The sequence below is a fragment of the Piliocolobus tephrosceles genome, chromosome 9, assembly GCF_002776525.5.
Source record: "Piliocolobus tephrosceles isolate RC106 chromosome 9, ASM277652v3, whole genome shotgun sequence".
In the NCBI taxonomy this organism is placed as follows: domain Eukaryota; kingdom Metazoa; phylum Chordata; class Mammalia; order Primates; family Cercopithecidae; genus Piliocolobus; species Piliocolobus tephrosceles.
In genome coordinates, this window is record NC_045442.1 from 85302204 (window position 1) to 85320667 (window position 18464).

Sequence of the window (18464 nt, forward strand, 5' to 3'; positions counted from 1 at the left end):
TGATGGTCACTCTGGCCTCATGATTGAGAGACAGTTCTTCCGGGGACCGGGGGCTTTTCAGTGAGGCCAGTCTTTCCCCAAGCAGCTTGGGAAAGGAGAGATATGGCAGGCAGAAGGGCTGCCTTTATGACCTTGAAAAAGTAGCTGTCCCTCTCTGAGCCCCAGGCCCCTCACCTGCAGCATCTGAGGGCTGGACCAGAGGTTCTGTTCATGTTCAGCTCTGTCAGGAGCAAGCCCAGCTGTGGCAACCCCCAGAATCGGGGTGCAGCTGCAGTGTGCATAGGGACGACCCCTCCTCTGGGCATCTCTCCCCTCATGTGTGTCTGTTCCCTGTCTTTCCAGCTCTTTACCAAACCCCACCCAGCCAGGACTGCAGCAGGGAAGGCTCTGCCTGGAAAGGATGTCTCTAACCCCGTGAGCCTGCCTGGCCACCCACAGCCCTTTTTCTACAGCCTGCAGTCGCTGAGGCCCTCCCAGGTCACGGTCAAAGGTGATTCCCTGGCTCTGCATTGTTTGGTGTCCTGTCCCAGGGTTGTCCCTTCAGTGGCTGGGTTCCTCTGGAGGTCCAGCACCACATACCTAGGCAAAGTACTGGCGACTGACTTTGAATGGCTGCATCTCCAATCACAGCCAGGACATGCACTGCCTTGGGGAAATCCCACTACATTGAACAACATGCAGGTCCCAAGGAGTATAAAGTTAAGTTTTCAGGAGTTTTAGTGGTGTCCTTTTTAATCCTTGAAGTCCAAGAACAGTGTTGTTGGCACACCCCACCCTGGTAGATAAGGTGCTGCTGCTCTTGGCTCTGGGGACCATGCCTCCATTTGCCCCAGGACTGGGGATCTGCTGCTGCATTGAAGTCCCTGGGCAGTCAGACACAGCCCCTGCCCTCACAGAGAGGGACACGAGGTGCAAACCACACCAACAGTAACAAAGGAGCTCAAATCTCCCACGTGGGCTCCAGGAGACTGATGCAGATCTTACCAGCCACAGGTCCTGGGGGGCCTTCCTGAGATTCAGTTCCCTCATGTGTAAGGTAGGGAAGACAATGGCCCTGACCTCAGGCTTGTGACAATGCCATGAAGTGGTGTCTGCCACACAGGCAGGCAACAAGCCAGCGCTGAGACAGGAGTCCTGGCAGATGCTGATGCCACTCCGAGCACACACTGGGCCTTGCTTTAAGGGGCCTGGCTTTACTCTCTCCTTTTCATCTGAGCAGTCCCAGAGGGTAAGGGCCATTGATGCCACAGTCCCTTCCCTACAGGGAGAGACATCTCACAGTCTTATCCTGGAGCCTTTCCCGAATCTTGCTGCCTCTCTTCCTCCTGGGTGGTAGGGTCAGGAAGAGGGTGGTTCTCCCACTTGACCCAGCACAGGGCAAGGAAGGGAGTGGCCCCCACCAGGAGGAAGGAAAGGCCCCTACATGGTGGGTGTGGTGTGCACAGTCTCAGAAACTAGGCTGGCCTCAGTGTTTTGAGTTGACAAGCTGCACCAGGCTCTGTGCCAGGGGACACACATTGAAAGGGGCATGGTTGTCTCTACTCCATGGGAAGAGGCTGGGTCTGAAGAGATGGAATGACTTGACCAGCATAACTAGGCTTGGAACGAGGTCTGGGCAGCTCCAAATCCCGTGCTCTGAGCCATATTCCAGCTGGGGCTGGGGGTGGCTCCCAGAGTGGAGCTGAGGGAGGGTGGGAAGTGTGCCTGCTGTGACTCCTGCTCCAGGGCCCAGCTACAGTGGGTGCTGTCCTTCTCTGCATAACTTCAAGTCCAGTGTGTCTGCCTGTCATTCCTACCTGGGGCCCAGCTGCAGTGGGTGCTGTCCTTCCACGTATAAGTTCGAGTCCAGTGTGTCTACCTGTGACTTCTGCCCGGGGGCCCGACTGTAATGGGTGCTGTTCTTCCACGCATAAGTTCTCCATACTAACTGGGGCGTAGATATGTACCTCTTTTCTCTAGGCTCAGAGTCCCCCAAAGGGGCCATCGGTCACATTGTCCCTACTGAGAAGACCATTCTAGCTGTAGAGAGGAACAAATTGCTGCTGCCTCCTCTCTGGAACAGGACCTTCAGCTGGGGCTTTGATGACTTCAGTTGCTGCCTGGGGAGCTATGGCTCCGACAAGGTGAGCGGGCTGCAGGGAGCAGGGGCAGCCTCAGGACCTCAGCCTTCCTCCAGCTGGAGGCAGAGATGGTCCAGAGATAAGCGAGCCCAAAGCAACCTCGCCCAATTTCCCTACAAGGCGTGCTGCCAGCCTGGGAGGGAGAGGACTCAGTGACTGTGCAAAGCCCTCCTTGGGCTGGGCCTCAAACCCTCCTTCCAAGGCTTGCAAGTTGGCAGTGCACACTGTCACCTCCAGAGCAGACGCTGGCTGAACACGTGGCCACATTGAGGCCACTCACACTGGCACTGAGTGTAGGAGGGAAGTCCTGGGGGCTCCCCTGGTTCCAGTCATGACTTAGACTCAAAGGACACACACTGAGCATTCAGGAGGCTGGCAGGAGCAAGCTGTTTCCCTACTGGTCCTCCCAGTCCCCATGTAAGCCATGCAGTCACCTCTGCCTTCTGATGCGGCCCCTGCCCTCCTCCCCAGGCTCCATTCCTACTCCAGCTCCCCTCCCCTAATTCCATCACTTCCAATGAATTCCCTACCCCACAAGCTCTCCCCAGCGCCTCCCTAGCCTTGCCCCAACAACTTCTTGAGGCAGCCATGGAACGCAGCCCCACATGTCCTCCCTTCTGATCCCCAAGCTGAGCCACCCCCTGCTGGTGCTCATGGGGTCTTCCCAGCATCCCTGACTTGTCTCTTCCCACCTGCTGGAGGCGGAGCTCCTGCTTGGGGACCAGGGATGGTCTGGATTTTGTCACCAGGGACTGGCTCCTGAACACATGGCATGTCCCCAGTTCCCAAGGCACTCAGACTGGCCCACATCCCCCTGTGGCTCTATCCTGGGCTCCTGTCCCTGCTGTCTCCACAGCAGCGCTAATCCCCCTTATCTTCCACAGATCCTGATGACATTCGAGAACCTGGCTGCTTGGGGCCGCTGTCTGTGCGCTGTGTGCCCATCCCCAGCAACGATCGTCACCTCTGGGACCAGCACCGTGGTGTGTGTGTGGGAGCTCAGCATGACCAAAGGCCACCCGAGGGGCTTGCGCCTCCGGCAGGTATAGTCCTGCTCATGCAGGTGCGGTCCTCAAGTGGGAACAGTACCTCACGTAGGGACAAAACCTCTGGCCAGTATGGCACCTGGGCAGGTGTAGTGCCAGAACACACCCTAACTCTGCTCACTGAGGGCCCTGCCACCCTCAGAAGTTGGGAATGAGCGAAGTGAGGTGCAGAGGGTGGCCCACAGCTCAGCGTCATTCAGGAGTATCATTTTATTCCCATGGTGCATTTGACAGGTACACAGGGCAGGTGCCTCCACAGAGGCCCACACCTTAGCGAGAGATGCCAGGCCATACACAGCCACTTCATGCACATGGCAGGTCTGGGGAAACCAGTTTCCTTATACCAGATAATATTTTTTGAGCATTTTGCCACAAGTTGGCCTTTATGCCAAGCATTTTTACATGGATTGCCTCATTTTATCTTCTTGACAGCCCTGTAAAATAGGTGCCATGATCACCCCTACTTTATTGGTGAAGGAAAAATGAGATGTAAAGAAGTATAAGTGGTGCATCCAAGGTCAAATGAAAGACTTTCCAAAGGGAAGTGGTTGAGGTGGGAGGAAGAGGAACCATGAGCCAGGAGGCTGAAGATGTGTACCACCAGCCCTCATAGGGAATGCTAATCACAGTGGCACTTAATGTTTGCTTAACATTCCAAATGCACCAAGGCCCTTCTGTATACTAATTTTTTTCCATGAAGAAGGAACTGTTATTTCCACGTTCAGACAAGGAAATTGAGGCTCATAACAGCTTGCATTTGAATCTAGGTTTGTCTAAGTCTAAACCCCATGCGCTCTCCTGCATACTCTGGAACTTGCCCTAGAATATCACTAGGGGACACTTTCAACTCTAAAATCCAATTCATTTCTGTGTCTGTTTTTTGGTTGGCCACAGAGCCCTAAAGTAACAGAAACAAAAATAAGCTGTACAAAATCAATCACGCCTGTAATCCCAGCACTTTGGGAGGCTGAGGCGGGAGGATCATAAGGTCAGGAGATCGAGACCATCCTGGCTAACATGGTGAAACCCCATCTCTACTATAAATACAAAAAATTAGCCGGGCGTGGTGATGGGTGCCCGTAGTCCCAGTTACTCAGTAAGTTGAGGCAGGAGAATGGCGTGAACCAGGGAGGCAGAGCTTGCAGTGAGCAGAGATCATGCCACTGCACTCCAGCCTGGGTGACAGAGCGAGACTCCGTCTCAAAAAAAAAAAAAAAAAAAAAAAAAAATCACCACTGACCAAATTTATTAAACCGAACATGTTTCACTGAAACTGACCCTGGGTTTCTCTGGATAACTTTCAAGCCACTTCTGTCACCCTAGACCATGTCCTTGTCTCCTGGTGCCATGCAGGGCATGGAGGGTGCTGCATGGGCACTCAGCAAATGTGAGGTGAAGGAATGAATAGGGCAGTGGGAGAGGGTGCTGACATATATGCAGGGGCAGCGCACCCACTGAGAGGCAACTATACAGGTGACAGGCAGGTGACCTTCACCAACTGCTGTTGTCAGTGGGCTGGGTATGATTCCTGATCTCAGCGAAGGGACTGGAAATGAAAGACTGGAGAGCTCTCTCCCCAGTATCCCCATTGCCCATTTACAGCTTGCCCTGGGGACTGTACACAGTTCCACCTGACCCTGGGGCTGGCCTTCGGGTACTGGGGCGGTGATTTTTCTACCATCCTCCGAGCTTCCATTTAACAGTGAAAATGCACAGAAACACCCTCGTATCGACCCCATAAAAATGTAATTTATCATCCTCTCCTACTTCCAAATCAACAGAAAAAGATATGGGAATCCCACATGCTCTTATTTTCTAAAAATAAAACACTTTATCACTTACCTGTAAAGGCTAATGTGGCCTTGCAGGTTCCCCAAACCCCGGCTGCTCAGTGAAGGGGTCCATTCCTGACCTGTGAACAGGAAAGTCATCACTGATGAGCTTCATAGGCAGTTCAAAAAGTATTTTATTTGTAAAGATATTGCAACATTAAGGAGAAATTTTACATTTACTTCAAAGACAATTCTCTACCACCCCTATAAAAGTTTTCATTTTTGCATACTTTCATCCCCAGATATTACATATTTATATCTTTCTGATCAGTGTGTAGATATTTTATTCTATTTTCACCCAGCCTATCCAATTGTTTCCATTTTTCTACATTCTCTACAATTTACATTTCAATCATTCCATATCATTCCATTTCCATAAAATTGCATTTCAATTGTTTTGTTATGTCAGTGCACTATAGTTTAATAAACCATTTCTTCTAAAACTAGACAATAAAGTTGTTTCCAAGTTTTAACTATTTTAAATAGTGCTGCAGAAAATATCTAGGTTGCTGTTTGCTTCTGATTGTTTTCTTACGATAAACTTCAAGGAGGAGAGTTATGAGCAGTGACACGGTGCCTTCCAAAATAGTTCTATGACTTAATCATAACCACCAGCAATCAAGAGCACCCGTTTCATGGCAATGTAACCAGCATGGGGAATAATTTTCAGGGGTTTTCTTGTTGCTGTCATTTTTTGCTGGTATAGTTAGGTATGAGATGATATAATGAACTTATTTTAATTGGCCTTTTAGAGAAGTATTATTCTGAGAAAACAAACTCCCCTTGAGCATACATTTGAAGCTGCTATCTCTTTCCTTGATTTCTTCAGCTCTTGCAGATGGTGGGTGCTGGATGACTTGTGGTGCTGGAGTTTCCAGGCTGGTCAGAAGGCAACCAGCCTAACCTAAGTGGGCAGTGCCAGGCACACAGGCTGTTTCCTGGGAAGATCAGGCAGACTTGGTTCCACTCGTAAACAACACGTGCTGGCACTGGGCCTCAGAGATCCTGTCTTTACATCCTGAGCCTTACGCCTGGGTTCACTTCTCTGCGCTCTTTGGCATTGCTGTATCCCCTGCGGTCAGAACTGAGTCATCAGACTTAGTTCATTCTGGCAAGAGATTCAGAAGGTTCCTGTCAACTCCTCTGCTTTCCCCTGTTCACTCTGGCAGTTGCCGTTTTCCTAGGATGACCCAACTCTTCTGTGGGTCATACCCATTAACTTGCCAGCACCATCTGGCGTCACGTTAGAATCTATTAAGGACAAATGGGAGCCTGTGGCAGAACCTTTCATTGCTATGACCAGGCAAAGTGACAGCTTTGAAAAATGATGCTTAGCCTCATTGACCCAAATGAGTGAGCGATTGTCTCTGTTCTGAGGGTGGATGTTTACCACTTGGTAAGCGAGGCCAATTACGCTTCAGAATGCCGCCTCCGTGCCCCTCCAGCTGAGTCCAGGGGATGGCAAGCACGTGTGAGCAGAGGACCTCAGATCAGGGCCTCCAGGACCTGCATCCTCTGGGGTCCTGGTGATGGAATCCACACCATTGCCTGCAGCAGTTGGCCAGGGGGTACCAGCATACGTGGTGGGCCATTTCAGTCCCTTGGGACAGTGTCCACAGAGAACAAGGCCTCCAGCCAGATCTGGACACACAGCCATCCATGAGTCAGGCCAGGTTCCACACAAGCCAAACCTGAGGGCCAAGACCAAGGAAGTCTAAGTATCCCAGTGGCTATGAATCCAGACCTATCAGACTTGAAAAGCCCCATCTTTTTGGTGACCGCGTGATCTCCCCTTTTCTTCTTCCCAGTTTAGTTCAAGAGTGCATGTGCCTCTGAGGTTCCCTTACCGAGATGGCTCTCGAAGTTGGGCACATGTGAGAATCCCCTGAGGGCTTGTGAAAATTCAGACGTCAGGGCCCCATCCTCAGTGTTTCTGATTCAGGAGACTTGGGGTAGAACCCAAGAATTTGCATTCTAAAGGGCTACCTGCTGCTACTGAACCTGCTGGTGTGGGAACCACAGTTTGCCAACAATGCTTTGTATGTTAATTGCAACATGAACTGGCTAGGTGTGGTGGCTCACACCTGTAATCCCAGCACTTTGGGAGGCCAAGGCAGGTGGATCACTTGAGGTCAGGAGTTCAAGACCAGCCTGGCTAACATGGTGAAACCCCATCTACACTAAAAATACAAAACATTAGCCAGGCATGGTGGCAGGTGCCTGTAATCCCAGCTACTTGGGAGGCTGAGGCAAAAGAATTGCTTGCATCTGGGAGGCAAAGGTTGCAGTGAGCCGAGATCATGCCATTGTACTCCAACCTAGGCGACAGAGCAAGACTCCATCTCAAAAAAAAAATAGTCACATGAACTGCTCCCAGGTTCAAGACAGATGTAGGGCAGCACAAAACATCCAGATGTGGCTAGTCTCTGGTTGAGTTACAAGTAAAAACATTGTTGTTTCTCCCCAGCAGAGCCTCTACCCCTGAGATGAATGAAATGGAGAGGCTAGTCATGGACACGCACATGCACACACCCCCAGCCACACAGACAACAGACTTGGGAATCACTGACTCACTCAGAATCTCCATTTCCTTATCTAGGGCCCAGCTGTATAGGGAGGGTGAAGAATTCTCCAAAGTAGCTGAATTGAGGGTCCTTCTCCTAACCTGCGAGTCTCTGTCCCCAGGCCTTGTATGGACACACACAGGCTGTCACATGCCTGGCAGCGTCAGTCACCTTCAGCCTCCTGGTGAGCGGCTCCCAGGACTGCACCTGTATCCTGTGGGACCTGGACCACCTCACCCATGTGACCCGCCTGCCCATGCATCGGGAGGGCATCTCAGCCGTCACCATCAGCGATGTCTCGGTAAGGCTCCCGTTTCTCAGTGTCCGTGTCCTCACCTTCGCAGTAGCATGGAGTACAACACTCAGGAGAAAGCCCAGAGACACAGAGACTCTGGCCACCCCAGAATGTTGAGAGGGCCCCATGTGTGTGGAACAGTCGCTGTAGATCTCATGTGCAGCACCCAGGTCTAGCTTCAATGTCCGCTTCTTTACTTTCCTCCCTCTCGTGGTGGGGACAGTGGGAGGTGTCTGCTTTGCTGCAGGCACCAGGGTGCTGCAGCAGAAGACTGGTTTTTAGTGAGGGTTTTGCTAGATGTGGCTGACTCATTTAGCTCTTTACCTTCAAATCAGTGTTGACTTGGCAGGTGTTTGGTCTTCATGGCAGTGCAAGCTTCTCTGCCTGTCCTTCCATACTGGCTAACAAAGATGAGGGAGATCAATTTATCGGTTTGAAATTTCTTCCAGACCAAAGCCCTGTCATGGGATATGGGGTTCCCTGAGGATGCAGAGGTTTCTGCATCTGCTCACAGAAAACCTAAGGGGCCCAGGGCATAAATAAAATGGGCAGAGGGCTCAAAAGAGGAAGGATGATATAGGAGCTTCCTGGTTCCAATTTTTGCTGAAAGTGGTGCTCCAGGTAGGCTTGAATTCAAAACTGGATTCAATGTTAGATGAGTAGATGGAGTGTGAATGGGTGGGTGGATGGAGAGGTAGACCAGTGGATGCATGGGTGGATGGATGAACAGATAGATAGATGGGTGGATAGATGAGTGAATGGATGGATGGATGGATAAATGAGCAGATAAAGGGATGAATAGGTGGATGGAAAGATGGATGAAATGGATAATGGATTGGTAGATGGGGTGAATGGACGGATGGGTTGATGTATAGAAGAAGGCATGAAGCCTTCATCTGGGAGAATATAAAATCCATCAGGAATTGTGTCTCTAGACCCCAGAGAAGCCTGGTACCAGGACAAGTTGTCCTGCAGCCAACTGATTTCAGTCTGTGCTTGCTGGGTGTGGGGCAGAGAGGTATCAGACATGGTCCCTGGCCTCAGACAGACCATCCCTAACAATTCTGGAAATTCTACAATGGATCCCAGCCCAGGGGGATATGGAGGGGCACTGAGCCCCATACATCCGTTCTGTGATTAGGGCAAGGCTCAAAGGGATGGCCCCAGGGCCTCGGTGACAGTGGCCACTGCAGAATAGACAGGACTTGAGGAGCAAAGACTCAAATGTGAGCATATCAGGAGATACAATGGGGAAATTTCTCCTCAGAAATTCCCTCTTCAGGGACATTGCACAAGCTTATGAGCCACGTGCAGTCATTGGAACCTCTGTACCCTGCCCTCCACCAGGTGGCCTCCAAAACTTCTTTATGGGGCAGGGCTGGCCAACCAGGTGTAAGTTGTGTGTCCAAAGCCAGGGCTGCCCTTCAGGCTGGATCTTCTGTGGCAGTCAGGGTGTGGCTGGGGAGTGGGATCTGGGAGGAGCCTGAGGGTGAGCCAGGTGCCTTCTGCCAGGAAAGAAGTATCCAAGCACATGACTGCAGTATGAAAAGAACCAAGAATTTACAACTGTGTGAAAACACAGCAGACCTGTAAGTCAGCTGGAAAGAAGTCTTGGGGTACCTTGGGGGTCTTCAGAGCATGGCAAATTGAGGGTACTTGGGTGTACCAACTGGGTAGCTGAGTATGTGGCTGATGGGCAGGCAGTGACTGCAGCTTAGAGTGATGCCAGCTCTCATTGCACAGGGCACCATTGTCTCCTGTGCGGGAGCACACTTGTCCCTGTGGAATGTCAATGGACAGCCCCTGGCCAGCATCACCACAGCCTGGGGCCCAGAAGGAGCCATAACCTGCTGCTGCCTGGTAGAGGGCCCAGCTTGGGACACAAGCCAGATCATCATCACTGGGAGTCAAGACGGCATGGTCCGGGTAGGTGTGTCTTGGGCAGAATGAGGACATGACACAAGAAATGTGTTCATCTCCATTCTTCTGACTTCCTCTAGGGGGCCAAACCTGCAGGCTGCATTTGAGACCATTCCAGAACAGGTACCTACAGCAAATGAAGCTGTAGGTTCTAAATAAATAAAATTATATATATAGTATTACACACACAGACACACACACACATGCACGCACACACATACACAGACACACACACTAAAATAAACACTGTTACAACATATAAAAGTTGAATGGTTAAATGCAAAAGATTATATCCCAGTGCTAAAAGGAGATATTTGTGTCATCCATTCAAACAGAACTTGCCCACCTATCCGCTAATTTATCTACCCACCAACCCATTTATCTCTCTACTCATCTACCCACCCATCCATCTACCCATCCATCTCCCTATCCACCCATCCACTCCTCCATCCATCCATCCATCCATCCATCCATCCATCCATCCATGTATCCATCCATCCATCCATCCATGCAGGCTGAGGCACCCAGGCAGTCCCCTCACAGGACTTTGTCTGTGGCCTCTGCAGAAAGCAGGGCATTCTGGGCTGGTCTGGGCTTGGTGGGGTGTGGCCCACATCAGTGGGACAGCCAGAGGAGCCTGGGGTGGCCGAGCTGCAGGTATATTACTCTCCTGGGCCCTCCCAAAGCATGAGTGAGGGTCTTCTGTGCACTCAGTGCTCATTCATTCAATGAGTTCCTAGACTGGCCCAGTGCTGCACTAAGCCTGGCATGGGACTCACGGAATCATTTGAGAGGAGGCTGGTCCTTGCCCTTTGGTGATATAAAATCCAGACCTGGTGAGTGAGAAGTCATTTTCAGTGAGTTGGCCTCAGGGCTCCCACAAGCAGGCTTAGCACCAAGGGCCAGACACAAGATGGGGGTGCCTAGCCACCCAGGGGTGAGGGAGGACTCTAGAGGTGGTGGCATTATGGGCAAGAGGGCATTGGTTGAGCAAAATGGTAATAAACTGGTTGCAGAGTCACATCCCTGCAAGTGAAGGGTGGTGGGGGGATAGATGAGATGCACTTAGGGACATGGGTGGGGTAAACTCATTCAAGGTGCAACTGTGATGGGCCAAACCTCCGCATGAGGAAGCTGGAGACTAAATAACATTTTACCTGATAGTAAATTAACATCAGAAGTGAAAGGGGGTCCATGTCTTCATCCCTTCCCTGAGGGCCCCCCTAGGTGTGAGGAAATTGACTAGGCCACTCCGAGCTTGCAGACAGCCCATGACATTTGCTTTTTTGGGGCAGGTTTGGAAGACTGAGGATGTGAAGATGTCTGTTCCTGGACGGCCAGCAGGAGAGGAGCCCTCGTCTCAGCCTCCAAGCCCAAGAGGTACCTGACCTGCTAGGCATGTGGCTGTCCTGGCCTTGCCCTGCCCTCCTCACTTCCCCTCTCTCCACCTCAGCCCAAGGGCTGCAGCTCCTCCCAGGTCTGCAGAGCCTAGGGAGGCCTAGGGAGGCACAGAGAGGTTCAGTGACTTGCCCGAAGTCACCCAGCAAGCAGACTATCCTCACATCTGCCGCCATCACAGCCACAACGGCCTCAGAATAACCTAACCATAGATACTGGAATGTAACCACCATCACAAACCCCTCCATAATGAATACAGGTGAAAACCTCCCCATCAAAGCTGTCACCACATCATGTCCATCACAGCTGTCTAGTCCCTGCCCCCATCATTACCTCCTCTAGCTCAGTCTTCAGAAAAGATTGTAGCTCAGAACTGGGACATCTTTATTGGGACCCACAATCAAACACGTTTTCATGAAGTGAGAATTCTGTCATCCTGAGTGCTTCTGTTAGCTCCCTGTTTGCTCTGCATTCCAGAACCTGTGATCATCCACAAGAGAGAATTTCCCAGATTTCAGAGGGCTGCCTTCTGAAGAGAGTAGAGATTTGCAATTCATTCATTTCTAAAATACAGTCCACACCTCTTTGATTCATTTAATCAGCCATTTGTGGATTCTTCTTCATTCAAGCACACACAGGCATTTGCTCAGCCGCTACTGTGTCCTAGGCTCTATATTAGGGGTCCTTTCCTTCAAGATAAAAACACCTGGGGACCCTTGTCAACCATCTGGGCTGAGCCAGGACAATAACATCAAAAAGATCAATAACATCACAAAGATGCAGATTAAGAACTGCATCAGTTCACAGGTCCTGTTTCTCTAGGGTACTTGGAGACAAGGAGTCAGCCTATCTCAGTGTGAAAGGACAGAAGTGTGTGCATTCTAAGGAACTCAGCACATCTTTGGAAAGCAGAGGCCAAGCTCCCTCCCATATCTGCTCCCACTTGGAAAGGCTCTTATTCCCTAGCCTGTTTACAAAGCAGTTTTCTAGTACACTTGCATGAGTCTGCACACCATTTTAGTTTTGGACTCAAATGCCCACTTTTGAAGCTACTAGGGCCCAGTAAGCTAATGGCATTAGCTAAGCCTATGGTTGATAAATGGTTGTCTGAGAAAGAATGCTGGATGGATGAGTGAATGGATGGATGGATGGATGGATGGATGGATGGATGGATGGATGGATGGATGAATGAACATCATCTCAGAGCCATTCAGTTGGTTCTGGCAGTGTCATTGGATTTGCAGGTTGTGGTAAGGTTGCACTCATTGGTCATGGGGTCTAGTGAATGAGAAGCAGGGTGAAAAGCAGGAAACAAAGTTCTAGACCCAACTCTGTCACAGCAACTTCTCTGGTCTTCTGTCAAATGGAGACACTTTCTGTGCATCCTAACTAGTAGAATACTGATGACAGAATAATAGTAGCCACAGACAAGAATCTACCCCAAATGCAGGTCATTGTTGCCATTTTTGCAGACTTTTGAGAGATTTTTCTCTCTGAACACAGCAGCTGATGGCATTAGGAAACTTACTTAAGGGGGTCTTAGACTGACAGGGAGCCCCAGATCCACATCCTTCCTCTCTGTCTACCCTGACCCGAAGTCACTGCCACCCCATTGGATTGACTGCCAAGATTGTGATTACGGTTCAAGGGAGGATTAACATGAAATGACAGGATGACATGGACATATTCAAATAATCACGTTGGGCTGAAGTTTAGATTTAACAAATCTGAAATATGTGCAGATTTACAAGCCTAAACTGCTGGAGGTCTTTAATAAAAAGGCGTGTTGTTCTTATATTGCTCAAAACTGCTTTGTTGGAAAGGGACCTGTATTGGGCATGACACGTGGATATTTGCGTATGTGTCCTCTTGGCATGTATATTACTGCATCCCTCAAATGTCTTAAGGGGCAAGAAAGGAGATCTGTGAAGATATTAAGCATACTGCATTTGTGGGAAGATGTAATCTAATTTCCGCTTGGAATTCATTTGTTTGCCATTTGCAGCAAGGCCCAGCCCAGTTGAGTACAATTTATTTCAGGAATTGCCTCAAAGATTTGGACTCAATCTGTTACACAAAAAATACTTGGAAGAAGCTTGTTGTTTAGATTTGTACACAAATGTACAAATGCCTGGTGTGCTTTGAGGTGGTTTCTCCCACCTGGACCCCTCATGCGTTTCCTGGCACTTGGCCTGTGTGCACACATGGGTGGTCACCCCAGGACAGTGGGGGCTGTATCATCTCTCCTGCCCTGAGTCCAAGGAAGTGGCCTCACAGGGACGTACCCAGCTGGTGTCTCTCCATCTCACCCTTCACATTGAAGGAATTACTGTCTGTCCCCAAATGCAGTCATTAAAATGAGTGAAGTAACAATCATTGAGTTATATTTTTTGAAAAGACGTTCTCAGCATTTAATTATTGGTTGTGGCGTGAGAGGATTAAGATAAGTTGATAATGCCGATTTTATGTAATTTATTTTTACTAGGCAATTACTGGCTGCATTACATCCTGGCAGCAAGGTATTGTGGGGCATCTTATTAAGCATAAAGCCAGTAAACACTGATGAACAATTTTGCTGAACTAGGCATGCAATTTAGAAAGCAATAATACACAAATCCAATTTGGTACACAATGGATACTGCGGCACGTCAGCACATGTAACTATCACCGCCTGCAAATTAAATTGGGACGCCCCTTTTTGCAACAGCACAGGCCAAGATTAAATATATTTCCCCCTCAATTTAACAAGTTGCTGACCACAAATATAAATATGTGCGTATGTGTTTGTGGCCCTGTGTTGCAAATGCACACTGCATGTGGGAAGCCGATCTGGTGTTCTAACTCTTCTCTCCCATGCTCCACACAGGCCACAAGTGGGAGAAGAACCTGGCCTTGAGTCGAGAGCTGGATGTCAGCATTGCTTTGACAGGGAAGCCCAGCAAAACCAGCCCCGCGGTGACGGCTCTGGCCGTGTCCAGGTAAGCGTGGCCTTGTTTCTCTGGGTCTCCAGCAGAGGGCACTGCAGCCACCTCTAGGAAAGCCCCAGTGGCTCTGAGTACAGGCCACCTCGCCAAGGAGGCCAGCTCACTCCAGGACGGGCCCCACCAAGCACAGGATGCAGCCCGTGTGGCCGTGTAGAGCCCCAGGAAATGTTTTTCAGGGTTTTGTTGTTGTTTGTTTTGCTTTTAACTCACACATGCCCTTGCTCTCTTGCTCTTGAATATCCATACATTCATTAAGAAATCCAAGAGGTAGAAGTCTATTGTTTTGTAATTTTATCCTAAAGAGAGCCTTTTCCCCTGAGTTCCACTGCCGACTGTAACATTTGGTGTGATGATTATCCTTCATTAACAGAAAGTGCCTTCTGAGGGCTCTTAGCTGCTGTAGCATAGCCAAGCGTCAGTCCCGACACTTCATACTCGTTATTTGACTCGTAGTAACCCATGGAGGTGGTTACTGTCATTAACATCCTTGTACACACCGGGAGGTGCAGCCTCAGGGGTCGCTGACCTTGCAGAGCTGGCCTTCCTTCTTCCCTCCCTGGCATGGCGTGGGCTGTTCCGGCATTCTTGCTGGGGGCACTACACAGTGTTTTAGATGCTGGGTGGGGTAGAGTGGGGTGGGGTGGGCATGGTGGTAGGGCCAGAGCCGCACTTTTTGCAGATGATTGGCCATTTGTTCTGCCCTGGTCCTGGCTATATCTCTGGTGGGACAGGAGACTCATCTGGAGGCGCTGGAGAGAGACAGAGCCTCGTCCTGCTCCCTGGGGCCTGAGCTTCCCCACAGTGCTGTGGGAGCCACCACCCTCACAGTTCAAATGCTCTTCCCTCCCCCAAGTGGAAACCTTCTCCATTCCTCCCACTACCTCCCCTGCCTCAGGAGAAATTAGGCCAGGGGCAAGCTCTGCTGGGCCCCGGATAGAGCCCAAGAGTTGCAATATCCCGCGTGCTGGCGAGGACAAGTCGTGCTGTCCCTCTAACATTCTTGTCTTTTCTTTCTCTTCCCAAGAAACCAGACTAAACTCCTGGTTGGTGATGAGAAGGGGAGAATATTCTGCTGGTCTGCAGATGGATAGGAAGAGAGAGGCAGCAGAGGCTCTGTCTGGCACTGCAGTGCCAGGCTGAGGACAGCAGAGGTGACTGGGGCCTGAGCTCTGCCTACAGAGGAAACCCCCAGGGCCTCCCTCGCCACAACTCTCAAGGAAGGGCCTCTGGCAATCAGAGCTCTGCACCCCAACCTTCTCCACGGCCCATGGGAATTCTATGAAAAAGATGAGCGCACACACTCGGAGGGCTGAGCAGCACTCTGGAAACTATGACTTGGTGATGCCCAGCTGCACACGAAATTACACATGACTCACCTTATTAAGGGCTATTGCACTGAAAAAAAAAAAGATGGGGTTGCTTACTGGAAATTATTGTATTGTCTTTATTTTATTAAAGCAACTATGTTCTAAATGCAGAAGGGCTCTTGAGTTTTAAATTGCCACTCTATTTCACTTACAATGCTGCCTTTCTAAGTATTTGTGTTTCTGTCCTGAGAAAGGCAGGAAGGCTTCAGGGAAGCACATCTGCCTGCACAGCCTCACCCAGCCCCTACCCGTCTTCCATCTTGGACACTGGCTCTTCCCCCACTTGCCCATAGTGTAGGGGCCTGAGAAGTGAGGGGCCACTGTGAAGAAGGCTCAGCCTCTGTGACTGAGCCACAGGACATGGCTGTGGGTGCTGCCCATGGCAGACTCAGGGAGGATGGCCTGGTGTGATACACCCACTTTGGTGACACACCCACCCCCATCTCCACAGCCTGCAACAGACAGGGGTTCCAGCCAGCTCCTGGCCCAGCAGTCTCTTCCCAGGGCCCTGGTCCACACTCAGCTTCTGAGCTGCAGTTCTTCCTGGAGAAACCTGCACTGCTGTGTGACTTTTGTTTTCCACCTGAAAATGTATGGCAGGTGGGTTAGTTACCCGTGCCCCTCTGAGGAATTCCAGTACCTTCTAGTGCCTGGGTTATTCTGGGATTGGTCATTGGGCATCAGAGGTCTCACCCTCACTCTAATGTCTCCTCCTCACTCCAAGATTTGCAGAGCTCCTCAAAAGGAAATCCAGCTGCCTTTTTAATAAAGTCAAGCTCAGGTGGACACACAGGGACTTGGGGAGATTAAGCTTGCAAGCTTCAACTCCTCTTTCAGAGATCTCCCTTCCAGGGGCCAGGTGGGGATCCTGATCTTCCCCATGTCTCTAAACTCTGCAAAGGCCCTGAAGGGGGTCCTCACCTAATTTAGCCCGGGCCTAGGGATAGCAGGAATGTGCACTTCATGTCTTATGCCCTGTGGGTCATCTGGCCTCCAGGGGCAACAAGTTGATTAAAAGATAAATATTAAGAAAGTAGAACTGGTGTGCAGCCATGTCAAAAATAGTGAGAGATAGTTAGGATACTCTGATTCCTCTGTAAACTCTGAGGCTTTGCAAAGGAGAAGATGAAGGAGACCCTTCTCAGGTCCAGAGCACCCCTCCCCGGGTGAGAAACGCTTGTGTCTGACCCCAGTGCCAAAGATCACACCACCTCCCACACCGTCCGCACACGCTATTAGCAGACAGCCCATTTGCAATCCCCTGGTTGGTCTGGGACTGCACTGAAGGACCATAAATTTAAGAGCAGAGAGCACCACTCCCCACGAAGGCCAAGAAGCAGGGTCATAAATATCAAGGCTCAGCCTGCTGGCATTCTTCAAAATACATCACAGCATTACCCAGGGCTGACAAGGTCTGCTGGCCAAAAGGCTGTCTTCAACTCCTTCATTTGAGTGTTTTTGCCTCTTGTTCCCCTCAAATCACAGGGAAAATGAGGAGACAGTGTTGGGTCCTATTGCTGGGGTCCTGGGGATGTGGTGTCTGCAAACAAATGTGACTTGAGGCGAAAGGGCTAAAATGGACATCTCAGGCCCTAGGGGAGGCAGAGGGGACATTCAGCTGTATCAGTCGGGTGGGGCTGCCATAACAATATTAAACAGAAATTCATTTCTTCACAGTTCTGGAGGCTGGAAGTCCAAGATCAAGGTGTCACAGGGTTGGTTTCTTTTGAGGCCTTTCTCTTGGTTTGCAGATGACCACCTTCTCCCTGCGTCCTCACCTCGGCTGTCCTCTGTGCACGTCTGTGTCCTCATCTCCGCTTATAAGAATGCCGGTCATACGGGATTAGGGCCCACCCATATGATCCCATTTCAACTGTCTCCAAGTACAGTCACATTTGGAGGTACTGGGGGTTAGGATGTCAACATAGAACCGCTCCAGGGACACAATTCAGCTGCCTATGGCACTGGCTGAAGGAGGTAGCCCTGGAGCCAGGCCTGGAACCTGCTGAGACAGACAAATGGGTTTGCAGGAAGACCGGGCTGCATCGGCAAAGGTGCAGGGTGAGTCAGGCTGGGGGTGTGAAGAAGAATGGACAAGGGCACAAGGGATGAGGCTGAGAGGTGGAGGGGCTGCTGCTCCTGGCTGTGGGGTAGGCTCTGGTTACTGGATGGAGTGAGTGCAAGTGAGGCTGGCAGACGTGGCCGCCCACCCACAGAGCTGCATTCCTCATGCCAGCTCCCAGAAGGTGCCCCACAAGAGTCGGCCAAGTAAATGGACATGTAGACGAATGAATGAGTCTTGGTGGCAGATGTGTCAGAACAGGTGGTCCTGGGATGGCAAGGTCAAGCAGCAGCCCCTCCATGGGCAGGGTGAAGCAAAATGGAGTGAAGAGGTGGGACTAATGAGAGGAAATTGTAAATGTCATGCCTCGGGCCCGGGACATGACAGGGGACGAAGCCAGGAGCTTGCGAGTTTGTGGTGAAACCATGAACGCCGTTGTCAGAAGCTGGAAGCTTCAGAGGCATCTGTGAATCAGGGACAGGCTGTGGGTGAGAACGCCCATGGAGGAGCTGGGGAGGCTGCAGGAGACAGGCTCCATGCTGAGCTGCTCCAGTGGGGTCCTCCAGGATTAGCTCACATTGCGGGGAGGAGGGAAGCCACTCTGCACCGAAACCCGGGAGACAGCACATGCACCCTTTGGCCCGCACAGATGTGGCCCTGCTGTAGACTCCCGAGGCGTCGGAAGCAGAGTCCACTGCTGGAGGCAAGGGCAGGGGGCAGTCAAGCATGGATGCGGCTGCAGAGGAAAGCGCCGGGGGCAAGTGAGGCCCAGGCTCCAAAAGCTCTGGGCGACTCCAATGACAGGAGTCCCCTGCTGGCCCAGTGGTCTACGATGTCTAGCCAGCAGGGTTGGGGCTCCTAACAGCTGTCAGTGGT

General features: G+C 50.8%; 1 protein-coding gene across 3 annotated transcripts in view; it reads left to right on the top strand.

The window, feature by feature from the left end:
- Positions 1-15636, top strand: part of WDFY4 (WDFY family member 4) — a 312143-nt gene extending 296507 nt beyond the window's left edge. For 2 of the 3 annotated variants that reach the window (XM_023230195.2, XM_023230196.2), the window contains exons 55-62: positions 343-490; positions 1939-2123; positions 3005-3163; positions 7684-7863; positions 9601-9783; positions 11073-11157; positions 14042-14153; positions 15184-15636. In XM_023230195.2, the coding sequence (XP_023085963.1) occupies positions 343-490; positions 1939-2123; positions 3005-3163; positions 7684-7863; positions 9601-9783; positions 11073-11157; positions 14042-14153; positions 15184-15250 (1119 nt within the window). In that variant the 3' untranslated portion in view covers positions 15251-15636. The remainder of the gene's footprint in view (positions 1-342; positions 491-1938; positions 2124-3004; positions 3164-7683; positions 7864-9600; positions 9784-11072; positions 11158-14041; positions 14154-15183) is intronic. The other variant, XM_023230197.2, reaches the window with a different exon arrangement.
- The last annotated feature ends 2828 nt before the right edge of the window (positions 15637-18464 follow it).